The 15,123-nt window shown below is 32.3% G+C and overlaps 1 protein-coding gene across 8 annotated transcripts in view; it reads right to left on the bottom strand.

The window, feature by feature from the left end:
• Nucleotides 1-15,123, bottom strand: part of mapkbp1 (mitogen-activated protein kinase binding protein 1) — a 111,687-nt gene that overhangs the window by 44,030 nt on the left and 52,534 nt on the right. For 4 of the 8 annotated variants that reach the window (XM_087289780.1, XM_087289784.1, XM_087289781.1 and 1 more), the window contains exons 7-11: nucleotides 14,932-15,114; nucleotides 12,787-12,804; nucleotides 9,088-9,248; nucleotides 4,602-4,791; nucleotides 337-474 (exon numbers count right to left, since the gene is read on the bottom strand). In XM_087289780.1, coding sequence (XP_087145906.1) covers nucleotides 337-474; nucleotides 4,602-4,791; nucleotides 9,088-9,248; nucleotides 12,787-12,804; nucleotides 14,932-15,114 — 690 coding nt within the window. The remainder of the gene's footprint in view (nucleotides 1-336; nucleotides 475-4,601; nucleotides 4,792-9,087; nucleotides 9,249-12,786; nucleotides 12,805-14,931; nucleotides 15,115-15,123) is intronic. The other 4 variants (XM_087289782.1, XM_087289786.1, XM_087289783.1 and 1 more) reach the window with 1 other exon arrangement.

Below are 15,123 nucleotides of genomic sequence, written 5' to 3'. Positions count from 1 at the left end.
ATCTCAATTTCCGCTCTTCCTCAGCACTTGTAAACAGTAATTGCAAGTCATTGTATAACAATTGTTTGTTCTGTAGACAATTGAAAAAAATGTTGCTTAAGGGGGCTAATAATATTGACCTTAAAATAGTTTTTAAACTAAATTTTAACTGGTTTTACTCTAGCCAAAATAAAGCAATAAAGACTTTCTCAGAAAGAAAAAAAATATTATAGGAAATACTGTGAAAAATTCCTGTAAAAAAATTAATGTGAAAAAGAAAAAAAACTGACAGGAGGGCGAATAACTTTGACACTAGAGTTCATTTGTTTTATTTATTTTTTTGTGCACAAATCTTACATTGCTGATGACGTTTCGGCTGAGGCTGGTGTTTTGGGCGTCTGTGTGCCACAAACGGATGGTGTTGTCAGATGAACAGCTGAGGAAGGATCCAGGAGACAAACGCGGCTGCTCTCCATCCCTCGACTCTGGGTAAACCTGAGGACAGAAGAAAAAGAGATGATACAACACACACAAAATCAAACAAACACAGGTGTATTTACTCTAGTGTGGCCTTCAAAGTCTATGAGGTCATCACTAAGCGTTAATCACGAATGCCAAACACAAGAGAATACAATACATCTAAAACTTCAGATGATACTAAATATAAACTTTTCATATTATTAAGTTCATTACTATAGTAAAAATTGGTTCTTATTATTAGTGCTGGACAAAGATTAATTGTAAATAAGTGCATCCAAAATATGTGTGTGTGTGTGTGTGCGTGTGTTATATACTGTATATTTATTATGCATATGTGATAAACACACATACATAAAAACAAAATGATACATAGACATTTAGATGTATAAATAATTTATATATATATATATATATATATATATATATATATATATATATATATATATATATATATATATAAACTCATAAATATTTCATTTATGCCCCGTAACAAACTGGGGTATTAGGCGCAAATAATGAGCAAGGACTGGTGAGAGTGTTAATGGAATTTAATAACGCACGCCAAATGGAAAGAAAAAGAACTTCAGCATTTCGCGATGTTTGTTTGTTTGTGTGTGCGTCTGTGTGTGTGTGTGCGCGGTCCTTTACTGACAGCCGCCTGTGTGAATCTTATCAGAAAATATGGCAAAAAGTCCTACATGACGATAATAGTTTGTCAGTAATGCCACTAATATCTGCATTCTCCATGTCTTAATTCCATTTCTGTTTAGTTCAGTTATGACTTTAGTCGGATTAAGGTCATCAAAAATCGCTGTTTACATTGTAGACTCCTAATCACAGTATTGTTTTAATCATATTAAAATCGTATTAAAGTAATGTTGCCCATGTAAACATACTCAATGTTTGACACACCGTCAGGGCTCTGTGAACTTTGTGATGCAACATTTTCTGTATGTACGTACATCAAAAGCAAGTATGAAATTCTGAATGCCTTCAGCAGAATTCAAATGAGCCATTTTAATCTAGATGAATCTAGATTTTAAAAATGTATCTATGCCCACCTACAATGTGTGTGTGTGTGTGTGTCTATATATATATATACATATATATATATATATATATATGTGTGTGTGTGTGTGTGTGTGTGTGTGTGTGTGTGTGTGTGTGTGTGTGTGTGTGTGTGTGTGTGTGTATATATATATATATATATATATATATATAAACATTTTCTCAAATATATGCATGCGTGTGTGTATTTATATATACATAATATAAAGTATAAACATATACTCAGCACACATTCACATATATTATGTCAAAACAAATTTTTATTTTGGATGCCACTAATCACGATAAATTTTTTCCCAGCATTACTTAAAATAACTACATTCAAGAGTTCACACTTAGCTGATGATTGATCATAAAGAGTGTTTGGTATGCTGTCCCAGGAGAGAGCCCTGAGCAAAGATCCTTGAGCCCGGGGTTCCCTCCCATTTGCAGGGCGAGAGGGGAGTTTGAGCTCAAGTAGATCTTGAGAACTCCCTTCTCATTTACGGATAATGACAAATTAGGGATTGCTATGGAAAGATATACTGCTAATGAAGAGCTCATCTATGGTGCCAATTTGGTTATTTAGGGTGTTTGAAATCATCTGATTGGTGAATCGTGTTAGCTAATGCAGGACCAACCGTTGTCAATCATAAGCACGTGATCCTCTCGAAATTAGTTTATAAATAAACTTTACTTATTTTTGATATAATTCCTCTTCTTGAAACCCTTAAAATTAGTTTTGTGAGTGTAAAATTGTGAACTGAAATATTTCTTAAAACTAAAAATGTCATATTTTCTATTATTAAACTTGACATACAAACAGACAGTATGTAAACGTATACATATATACATACATAAACTCCTGCAAAGTATCATGTTATTATTATAATATTTGATATATACATATTACATAATTAATTATACATGTAGTTTATATACTTTTTAATACATAATTTTAGATTTAATTTTCAACTCATTTAAAATTTTATCACACATTTTATTTTGCATTAAATCTTTCATTTGATACTCAATTTTATAATTCATTTAATTTGTTTTACATTTGTTTTTTGACATTTTATGATTTTCATTGATTATATATTCAGGGCTTTATTTAGAGATGTATTTCAGGAACAAAGAGGACAGAACAAACCAAAAGGGAAGTCATAGTCATGAATCATGGGATCTGAAACAAACAAACACCCATGACACAACCTGAAAACACAGAGTTTAATGTGTGTCGACAAATCCTGCAGGAGTTTTAGACATTTGTAGCCTGTCACAGTGAACAAAAGCACCTTAAAGCACCTTCGTCTGGTACAAAAAAGGCAAACATGGAACATTCCTGATGGGATAACATACAAAATAACTACAAGTACAAGATTTACAGGCTGACACTAGCAGCGGGTGGGTTTTTATTGAGACAATAACCCTGTATGAGTTCACATCAGGCCACACAAAAATAATACAAAACATGAGACTTTGATACAAAAGACCTGACGCATAATTTTCACAGCCCAAATGTCAACACTCAACACAATGAAAGGACTAAAAATCCTACCATATTCGCCAGACAGACGTCTGGACAAACTCCACTGAATTGATCTAATTCTTCTACTTGAAAATTAGTTTTGTAAGCAAATTTAAAATTATATAATATGAAGCATTTTACAAATAAAAAAATTGATATTTCATTATATTTTTAAAATTTGATTATTTATATTATTTATTATTTATTTTATATCTTGCATAAAATTTTATATTCTGGCCCACCCAGGACACAAAACAGCGACCTTCTTGCTGTGAGGCAATTATGCTAACCACTGACCAAAGCGTAGCCCATTATATATACATATCTATTTGTCATTTTACTTTTCATTTTATTTTCTCTTTCATTACATTTTTTTCATCTTATATTTTATTTGTTGTTGTACTTTTTAATTTTTCTTTTATGCTTTCTTTTATACATTTAATTTCACTTTGTATAATAAATTATAGTTTATATTGAATGTTTTTTTTTACTTTAATGTTAAATTTTCTTTTTTGTTTAATTTCATATTTTATTTTAAGTACATTAAATGTTTTACCTTAAATATATTTTAAATTGTAGTTTAAATAATTTTTTTATTATTTAAAAAAGGAATTTTATCATTTTTTATTTGAATTTATTTGTCATTTTCATTATATATGTACATATACAGTTGAAGTCAGAATTATTAGTCCCCCTGAATTATTAGTCCCCCTGAATTATTAGCCCCCCTGTTTATGTTTTTCCCCAATTTCTGTTAAACGGAGAGAAGATTGTTTTCAACACATTTCTGAACATAATAGTTTTACTAACTCATCTCTAATAACTGATTTATTTTATCTTTGCCATGATGACAGTACAGCCTAAAGTGACATTTAAATGCTTAACTAGGTTAATTAGCTTAACTAGGCAGGTTAGGGTAATTAGGCAAGTTATTGTATAACTGTGGTTTGTTCTGTAGACTATCGAAAAAAATATAGCTTAAAGGGGCTGATAATTTTGACCTTAAAATGTTCTTAAAAAAAATCTAAATTGCTTTTATTCTGGTCAAAATAAAACAAATAAGACTTTCTCCAGAAGAAAAAATATTTTCAGACATACTGTAAAAATTTCCTTGCTCTGTTAAACATCATTTTGGAAATAATTCAAAGGGGGCTAATAATTCTGACTTCAACTGAATGTATAAAATAATATATAAAAATATATAAAATTTGTATTTTTGTGTAGTTTATTAAAATGTCATTCTTATTTATATTTCCTTTTATTTTTTATTTTATATTTAACTTTAACTATTTTACTATTATTAACTATAAAAAATTATACTTGATATTATGTTTTTTACATTAATGTTACATTTTGTTTTATTTTATATTTCATTTTAATTAAGTTTCATTTAATTTCATCATATTTGTCAATTCATATTTAAACATTACATTTAATTATTATTTTATTTTATATCTTACTTTTTTCAACTCACTTAATATCCACCTAATCAGCACTATAGTTTTCAATAACAGTCTTAATGTTTGCATAAAAAAAAAAAGTAAGTGTTCATCTTAATTCTCACCTCAACACTCCACACGCAGGACGAATGGTAGAGAGCAGAGTAAACCTTGCCCACTTTCCGCAGGTCCCGGACGTCCCAGACATACAGACTGTGATCATTATAGACGCAGGAGAGCCATCGGCTGCTGGGGTCATAAGACACGGCCACAGCATCAGGATAACGCACATTCTGCTTGTAGGAGAACAGGTGGCTGTGGAGAAATCACACATGAAATTAGAACAAACCGTATTGATTTTGTTAGCTCTTATTGCTAGTATTATGGTGAAAAAAATTATTTTGCGGCTATTTCTAATAATTTCCCCTTGTAATCTAAAATTAAAATCTGAAAATGCACTTCCTGTTTAATTTCAGTTAAATTCTCAAGATTACGTCTGTCTGAGGTACTGGGTGGGGCTAACATAATTAGCCACGCCCCTCCAGCTTGGACAACAAACAGAAACGGTAAGGAGGAGGAGTCTGTTAGGTTGTAATAACTCTCCCCAAACCCTTTTACCGATCTTTCTGAATGAAATGCCTACTTTACTACATCCAATCAGCTTGCAGTAACAAGCCACACCCACTGTTTTCTCATTTAATATTCTGCTTTTCAAGGAAAGGCTAAAAAAACCCACAAAAAAAAGATCACAGCTTCCAGTTCATGTGGACTTTAAAGAGTTAAAGAACTCAGAACTCAGCTGCCAGTATCATCACCAGAACCCCTTCTTCTCATCACATCACCCCTGTCCTGCAGCAGCTTCATTGGTTACCTGTTCATTTTCGAATTGACTTTAAGATCTTGATGTTAACATTCAAAGCCATCCACAATCTCGCCCCTCCATATTTGTCTGCCCTCATCCACATTTCTGTTCCTTCTCTCACCCTGAGATCTTCTTCCTCCCTCCACTTGTCTGTTCCCTCTTCTCGCCTTTCAACTATGGGCAACAGAGCATTTAGCCGCTCTGCTCCGCGGCTTTGGAACTCAGTACCACCTGCCATCAGAAAGATTGACTCCCTTACACTATTCAAATCAAGACTCAAAACCCACTTATTTAAGATGGCTTTTAATACTTAATTTTATTTGCACTATTACTGTGTATATTTTATTATTTTGTTGTTTTATTGCTCTTGTTGATTGTACGGTGTCCTTGAGTTGCTAGAAAGACGCCTTTAAATAAAATGTATTATTATTATTATTATTAAAGAGAGTAAAAACAGCTGCTCTTCTGGAAGTAGAATCCACACCACTACCGTTTACTGCCAATTATGAAGAGAGATGGACAGGAAGACAGAGTGACTTCTGGGATTGGTGAATCCACTAGAATGCTTGGCTTGTTTTATGATTTTACATTTGCATATTCTTTTATAAAATGGTCTTTTACAGTGTATAAATTATATAATATAATAAAATAACATAACATAACATAACATAAAATAATATAATATAATATAATATAATATAATATAATATAAAATATAATATAAAATATAATATAATATAATATATAATATAAAATAAAATATAATATAATATAATATAATATAATATAATATAATGTAATGTAATGTAATATAATATATAATATAATAAATTATAATATATAATATAATATAATTTAAAATATAATATAATATATAATATAATATAAAATATAATATAATATAATATAATATAATATAATATAATATAATATAATATAATATAATATAATATAATACATTAAAGTCGAGATCTGCATTACAAAAGCAACAGCGGACAAGTAATGAAAGGAAAAATAACTCTTTCTTTTGTCTAATAGTTATGGTACGGTAAACTCAAAAAGATAAAGACACGTCTCAGTCTCTTCCTGAATAACATGACATATATAACAGAGGTCAAGATCTTGGTCTCTGCATATTTATGAGCGTGTACTTGTGTGTTTGACGTCTGGAGGAAATGCAGTGAATGCTAAACAGATGCCGCTTCATCCAGACTACACCAATACACTCTGAATCTTAAAACACATGCAGATATCAGAGGATTTGCATACAGTATGTATGAGGTGAGACAGCAGACCAACATGGCCAATCGAAAACATTTATCCTCGTCCTCACTTCTGACTTCAAATGATTCAGTCAGAGCAAGTCTTCAGTTAAAAATTTACTAATTAAAAAGATTCAGTGAGAGAGAGTCTATAATTAATGACTCTATGATTTGAAATGATTCAGTCAGAGAGAGTCTCCAGTTAAAACTCACTGATTTAAATGATTCAGTCAGAGAGAGTCTACAGTTAAAACTCACTGATTTAAATGATTCAGTCAGAGAGAGTCTCCAGTTAAAACTCACTGATTTAAATGATTCAGTCAGAGAGAGTCTACAGTTAACTACTCACTGATTCAAAAGATTCAGTCAGAGAGAGTCTACAGTTAAAAACTCACTGATTCAAACGATTCAGTCAGAGAGTCTCCAGTTAACTACTCACTGATTCAAACGATTCAGTAATAGAGAGTCTCCAGTTAAAAAACTCACTGATTCAAACGATTCAGTAATAGAGCGTCTCCAGTTAACTACTCACTGATTCAAAAGATTCAGTCAGAGAGAGTCTTCAGTCAAAAACTCACTGATTCAAATGATTCAGTCAGAGAGAGTCTCCAGTTAAAAACCTCACTGATACAAACGATTCAGTAATAGAGAGTCTACAGTTAACTACTCTCTGTTTCAAATGATTCAGTAATAGAGCCTACAGTTAACTACTCACTGATTCAAAAGATTCAGTCAGAGTCTCCAGTTAACTACTAACTGATTCAAATGATTGAGTCAGAGAGAGTCTCCAGTTAAAAACTGACTGATTCAAACGATTCAGTAATAAAGAGTCTACATTTAACTACTCTCTGTTTCAAATGATTCAGTCAGAGAGAGTTTCCAGTCAAAAACTCACTGATTCAAACGATTCAGTCAGAGAGAGTCTCCAGTTAACTACTCACTGATTCAAATGATTCCGTCAGAGAGAGTCTCCAGTTAAAAAACTCACTGATTCAAACAATTCAGTAATAGAGCGTCTCCAGTTAACTACTCACTGATTCAAAAGATTCAGTCAGAGAGAGTCTTCAGTCAAAAACTCACTGATTCAAATGATTCAGTCAGAGAGAGTCTCCAGTTAAAAACCTCACTGATACAAACGATTCAGTAATAGAGAGTCTACAGTTAACTACTCTCTGTTTCAAATGATTCAGTAATAGAGCCTACAGTTAACTACTCACTGATTCAAAAGATTCAGTCAGAGTCTCCAGTTAACTACTAACTGATTCAAATGATTGAGTCAGAGAGAGTCTCCAGTTAAAAACTGACTGATTCAAACGATTCAGTAATAAAGAGTCTACATTTAACTACTCTCTGTTTCAAATGATTCAGTCAGAGAGAGTTTCCAGTCAAAAACTCACTGATTCAAACGATTCAGTCAGAGAGAGTCTCCAGTTAACTACTCACTGATTCAAATGATTCCGTCAGAGAGAGTCTCCAGTTAAAAAACTCACTGATTCAAACGATTCAGTAATAGAGCGTCTCCAGTTAACTACTCACTGATTCAAAAGATTCAGTCAGAGAGAGTCTTCAGTAAAAACTCACTGATTCAAATGATTCAGTAATAGAGTCTACAGTTAACTACTCACTGATTCAAAAGATTCAGTCAGAGTCTCCAGTTAACTACTAACTGATTCAAATGATTGAGTCAGAGAGAGTCTCCAGTTAAAAACTGACTGATTCAAACGATTCAGTAATAAAGAGTCTACAGTTAACTACTCACCGATTCAAATGATTCAGTCAGAGAGAGTCTCCAGTTAACTACTCGCTGATTCAAATGATTCAGTCAGAGAGAGTCTCCAGTTAAAAAACTCACTGATTCAAACGATTCAGTATTAGAGAGTTTCCAGTTAACTACTCACTGATTCAAAAGATTCAGTCAGAGAGAGTCTACAGTTAAAAACTCACTGATTCAAATGATTCAGTCAGAGAGAGTCTCCAATTAACTACTCACCAATTCAAATGATTCAGTCAGAGAGAGTCTCCAGTTAACTACTCGCTGATTCAAATGATTCGGTCAGAGAGAGTCTGCAGCTAAAAACTCACTGATTCAAACGATTCAGTAATAAAGAGTCTACAGTTAACTACTCACCGATTCAAATGATTCAGTCAGAGAGTCTCCAGTTAACTACTCGCTGATTTAAAAGATCCATTTAAAGAGAGTCTCCAGTTAACAACTCGCTGATCCACATGATCCTTTCAGAGAGAGTCTCAAGTTAACAATTCTGTGATTAAAATGATTCAGTCAAAGAAAGTCTCCAGGTTAAAGACTCACTTACTCAAATAATTCAGTCAAAGCAAGTCTCCAGTTAAAGAATCACTGATTCAAGTTCAAGTTATTCAGTCAAAGAGAGTCTCCAGTTAACGACTCACTGATTCACATGATCCACAGTGTGCGTGTTTGTGTGACTGTAAGTGCATGTGTGTGTGTGTGTGTGAATGTGTTCTCACCTGGCCTCAGTGAGCGTGGCGATGTCTGTACCCAGACTGTGAGGATGAGGAAGGGTACAGATAAAGTGCAGGTCAGTGGGGGTGAAGGCTCTCACAGTCCCATCAGCACAACCACAGAAGATCAGATCCTCGCAGACCGACAGAGACGTGGCCATACTGGTCTGAGACACACACAGACAGAGATTTGGAGAAACTTTAGAGACATGACCTGATCCGGCCATTACCTCAATTCTTTGCATTAAGTGTTATGAAGCATTACAAATGAATTTATTGATATTTTATTGGTAAATTTTTATAATTAAAAGAAAATGCTTACTATATTCATTAATAATCATAATATATAAAAACAAATGTCATATATTACCCATCATGTGACAAACATATTTTACTTTTTGTGCATATTTATTATGTGTTGTAAAATAAAAATGCATTTGGTCAATTTGTTAATGTGGCATAAGCAAATAAATATGCAGTATATTTAAATACATATATATATTTCTATATTAACAACATAATAGTTGTCCCTGAGAACTGAGGTTAAAAAAATAAATTAATTCAAATAAATTCAAAGTCCAAATAATTAAATTTAATTAAATAAATTTAAATAAATTTAAATTAAATTAAAATAAATTAAATAAAAAATAAAAAATTTTATTTAAATAAAAATAAATGAAATTAAAAATTAAATGAAATTTAATGAAACTGAAAATTTAATAAAATAAAATAAAATAAATAAATGAAATTAAATTAAACAAACAAAAAACATTAAACAATATAAAATAAAATAAAGTAAAATATATAAATAAATAAAATTTAATTAAATTTAATTAAATTAATTAAATTTTTTCTTAAATTAAATTGAATTAAATATAAAATAAAATAACAACATAAAATAAAAACAATAAAATAAAATAAAATAAAATAAAATAAAATAAAATAAAATAAAATAAAATAAAATAAAATAAAATAAAATAAAATAAAATTAAATTAAATTAAATTAAATTAAATAAAATTAAATTAAATTAAATTAAATTAAATTAAATCACACAAATTGTTGGATAACACTGGGCATTTATAATCACTGGGAATCCGCCAAAAGTTTTTTTTTTACAACAATACAAAGCCATATCTGCTGTATGAGCCAAGTTAATATGAAGTATATTATATTTGAACTTGAACCTAATGATAGCTCGGTGCATTACACTGATGAGATGTTTCATTACTCCACATGGAAAATTGCACGATGCTCAAATAAACATCTGATGAGATATAAAACAACAATATGAAACAGCCAGCAATAAAGAGATGAAATACAAAAAAAAGATAATTAATATTAGTGCTTGAACCAGTTAAATGAGGAACGATTATTTGTGTGTTTCCACCAGCGGTTAAATGCTGCTGTTGAGAGTAATGTAATATGGGATTGTAAGAGCCTCCTTTATTGAAATCTAATTGAACTGACAGAGAGATAAGCTGCAGACAGAGAAGAGTATTTGATAAATAAGCTTCATGTTGTGTGAGCAAAGTTCATTTTTCAGATAAACAAGCTGAAACGGTGTCTGGTGTGGTTGATAAACTGCTGGACAGAGAGGCTTTTGTAGGCTGAATGCTTTGGTTTCTGACTCTCTGCAGTGGCTCCAGAAAGGCCACAAAAGCAGAACTGTGCAGCTCCACCTGCTTCATGACCCACTTAGTTTTAGTAAGAGGGTCTCGTATCGGCTCTTAATCATGTGCTCAAGTTTACAACATGTCCGCTTGACATTCTCATGCTTTTCTAGAAGACTCATTTAGCACAGATTCTCTTTTGAATATATATATATTTAAAGCTTTATGCATATTACAAGCAGATTTCATAGTTTAAACTGTTTTTGGTACCTAAAATATAAATGAAACATTACTTTTAAAATAAAAAAATAACAATTAAACAAGTTTTACAGCTATGCATAGAAAAATAATATATATATTTTAATATAATATTATGTTATAATAATTATATAATATATTACATGTAATATTACATATATGTGCACACACACACACGCACGCACGCACGCACGCACACACACACACACACACACACACAAACACACACAACAGTTATTCTGCAAATAACAGCACTCGTCCAGCCTCTTCACCCTTCAACCTTGTGTATTACTCCGCCCACATACAGTGATAAGCAATGGACACTCTACAGTTTTTGACAAGTATTCCTGCTGTTGGATAACATAATGTACTTTTGAGGCTTTTGTTGCAGAGAATGTAGTTGTTTTTTATTGTAACTATGCAGTTTATTTATAAGAATAGTGCCTATTTTAAATTATTTATAATTTCAGAGCCTCAGATTCAGTGTGTCAGCGGTCATCTCCTGAAGAGACCAAAGAAAGTGACAGTTGACATACGGCCACAAGATGGCAACAAAGGCTGCATAAGTCCTTAGGGGAAAAAACAGCATTTTCTTAGCACAAGTTTCAAACTACAGCTGAGCAAATCATTATAAATCTGGTAAGTGAAATTGTAAGTTGATCTCTCTCTTTTGTGTTTTGTAGTGCTGTATTTAAACCACAGAAAATAGTGGTGTTTGCTTTGCTCTGGCTTTTTCTGGGTTCATTTTTGTAAAATCCCAATTGCAACAGACAAATTCTAGGAAATCTCTGTAGATTGATGGCATTTCATGAGGTTCTGCCTTATAATCTTAAAATGTGAGCAAAATCACCTGTTTAGACATCACTTTAGACATTACGCTAGAGAATCATTCAAACACTAGCTCTAAAGTGACGTTTGTGAAGTAGCAACGGCTTTTGCTGTTCTGACGTCAGCTACAGATGTGAATGAATGGCGAAAGAAAGTAGTTCCTCATACAAAAGGGTTTTTGAGACTCCTTGTTTGATTTTCTTTATTATACACACAAATTTGTTTTTATGTTTTACAATAGTAAACGTAGTAAATTAAAAAATATTGAATGAATGAATAATTAAATAAATGAAAAGAAAATACAAGACAATATAAGCTAAATAAGATAATGTTAAAACAAATGTAACAATAAAATAAAATAAAAACAAAGCCTGAAGTCAAATACGAAACAACTTATGGCTATTTAGTGGTTGGTGATTATCTGTGGTTTTAGCCATGAATGGACCCTTTTCACACAACGGTTATGACATGTTTAACACTCATCAGCATCTTAAATCCTTAAAAGTTTTTAGTATTTAGAATTTAAAAAAAGCTATACTTTGTATTATAAGATCTTTGGATCAAATTGCAAAAAACTAGTGACCAATTGTAATGTAGGGTGTTTGTAATGCAGCATCTATGAGTGGGAGAGTAAATTTGACATTGTTTTTTCTTCTGCCATTTTCAGTCTCACACAACTTGTTTCCTTTTTCTGAAAGCCTTGATAACACTATTTTTAGTTGAGTTTTTCTTTTATTATTTAAGCAAATATGACTGCAAAAAAATATTGGCTATACTCTCCCATTCACTGAGCTCCAAGTTTACCCAACTATGAGGACTTCTGCTGCTGCTGAGAAACCCGGACATGTGAAAAGGGTCCATACAGGGAAATGCTTGTTTGAGATTAGAGTGATAAGTGTCAGGTGAATGTGGTCAAACAGGTGAGCATGACTGACAGCAGCACTGTGGTATTACATTCAATCACTTCACAATGAGACGAGATGGCTGAATCCCTGATGTAGAACTTACTGCGAAACTGTCATTTTTCTGGACAGTGTGAGAGGAGAAGCAGAACACACTAATATTAGATGATAACAGCAGCGGCATTGAGAGTTAATACACTCTCCATTAACACATCAACACCCTCCGTTCAACATACAGTTGAAGTCAAAATGATTAGTCCCCCTATACATTTTGTTTTCTTTTTTAAATATTTCCCAAATGATGTTTAACAAGGCAAGGAATTTTTCACAGTATTTCCTATAATATTTTTTCTTCTGGAGAAAGTCCTATTTGTTTTATTTCGGCTAGAATAAAAGCAGATAAGTTTTTTTACGTTATAAATTGACTTGCCTGATTACTCTAACTTGCCTAATTAACCTAGTTAAGCCTTTAAAGTATCACTTTAAGCTGAATACTAGTGTCTTAAATATCTAGTCAAATTTCATTTGATGTCATCATGGCAAAGACAAAATTAATCAGTTATTAGAACTGAGTTATTAACACTATTATGTTTAGAAATGAGTTGAAAAAAAAAATCTTCTTTTCGTTAAATAGATATTGGTGAAAAAATACAGGGGGTATAATAATTCAGGAGGGCTAATAATTCTGACTTCAACTGTATTAACAGATAAAACACAGAAAATGAAGCCTAAAGTTAAAAACTAAAAAAAGCACAGCAACAAAAAAAGTTACATTTCAAGAATAAATTGCTTTGGAGTAGCAGGGATGACTGCAAAATATGTTATTTATAAGAAATATGCTTTTTTTGTCTTTTTAATTAACAGCTAAATATAAGTTTTCAATATGGGTGTGTTTAAAAGGGTGGTCCAGAATCTATTTTTAAGGCTTGGTTGTTTTTATAAGATGCAAAGCAATGTGTGCTAATGCTTCATTTGTAAAAAATCATCTTATTTTTTCACATATCCTACTTTGACTATATACAGTTACTCATCTAACATGGAAACAAATGTCATATTAGCCGAATCAGTTTGTGTCTGAACCAGTATGAAAATGACACAGAGGACAAAGCTGAACCTCATGCCTGCTCTCTAAAATAAAATCTGACAAGTGTCTCTCACATATATTCGGAATAAGCATGTGTAAGTAAAATGATACATTCACATATCTTTTGCGAAATCGTTATTTGATATATGCAGGGAAAGCCGCTGCATAAAAAGACACTGCAGCGCTGGTGAAGATTGTGGGTGTTTACAGCGGTTTGATGGATAAATATGAACTTGTAGCTAAACTGGAAACGTTGCCAAACACTTATTATTTAACAAATAAAAACACTTACAGGTTGTGGCTCACAATCCACAGCTTCTGCTATTACAGTTGGAGCTACTCCTTCACTCTGAAGTTTTTGGCTGAATCCAGCACTGAACTGGGAAAGATTATGGAAGCTGTCCTTTGTCAAATGCTAGCTATATTATTTTATAATTCTCTGGAACATAATTAATATTGAACTGTAAGCACTTCTGTCTTTGTGTCATGTCTTTTGGAAGACTAAATACAGAAACAGAACGAGCTCTGTGGAAATAAGAGCGTTTAGAAGACATTTTAGCTTTCTCTGCTATAACATTACAGCACATCTGGCCGCACCCTTCACTGAGCAGGGTGTGTGCTTGTAACTGGAAACCTTTATAATCTCACTAGTCCGGATGTATTTTTCATTTTAGTCCCCAAACTTTGTTCGCTGTAGGCTTTGCTAAGCTAACTCTGTAAAAGCCAATGTCTCCTTTTGCATTGAACTTTGAGCGTTTTACATTCAGAGATGCTGTTTATGTTCACACATCCACATTACACATCAACTAAAGTTTAAAATATGATATCGTAGTGGACCACCCCTTTAATACAAAATCGTCAAAGACCCCATGTAATCAAACCTGACGTTTTTTAGCATATGCAATGAACAGTTTAGCCATAATGTTATCTATTAAAATGATTATAAAATTCTAATTCACAAGATATATGCATTTAAAGCTGGTCTCTAGCTTCTGTAAACATGTATAAATGATTTCTGACGACATCACCCTGCACTTCAGCGTCTCGTCAGGTTTTCTGTCCAATCAAAGGCTCTTTAAAATTTGAAGCATCCCTCCTCATATTGCGATAAGTAGCTGCCAAAGTTGTTTATTTACACAACCACCAATCAGCATCCTCGTGACTCACCCTGAGCTCCACCCACTTGTCCAGCATTCTTTTGTCGTTGAACTCACAGAGCAGCCCAGACGTAGTGATGCAGAATGTACTGCTCGCTTTTCGGCCTTTTCCACACGCAACATCGCTGAAGAAGTTATTCCTTAGCTCTCCCAGAAGACCAGAGCGGCCTGATAATGGCACTGTGGCGTTCACCTGGTAGAG

Source organism: Danio rerio, chromosome 17 (assembly GCF_052040795.2).
Source record: "Danio rerio strain M-AB ecotype USA chromosome 17, GRCz13ab, whole genome shotgun sequence".
Taxonomy (NCBI): domain Eukaryota; kingdom Metazoa; phylum Chordata; class Actinopteri; order Cypriniformes; family Danionidae; genus Danio; species Danio rerio.
Note: the sequence above shows the minus strand (reverse complement) of the source record. Positions and strands in the feature narration are given on the sequence as shown.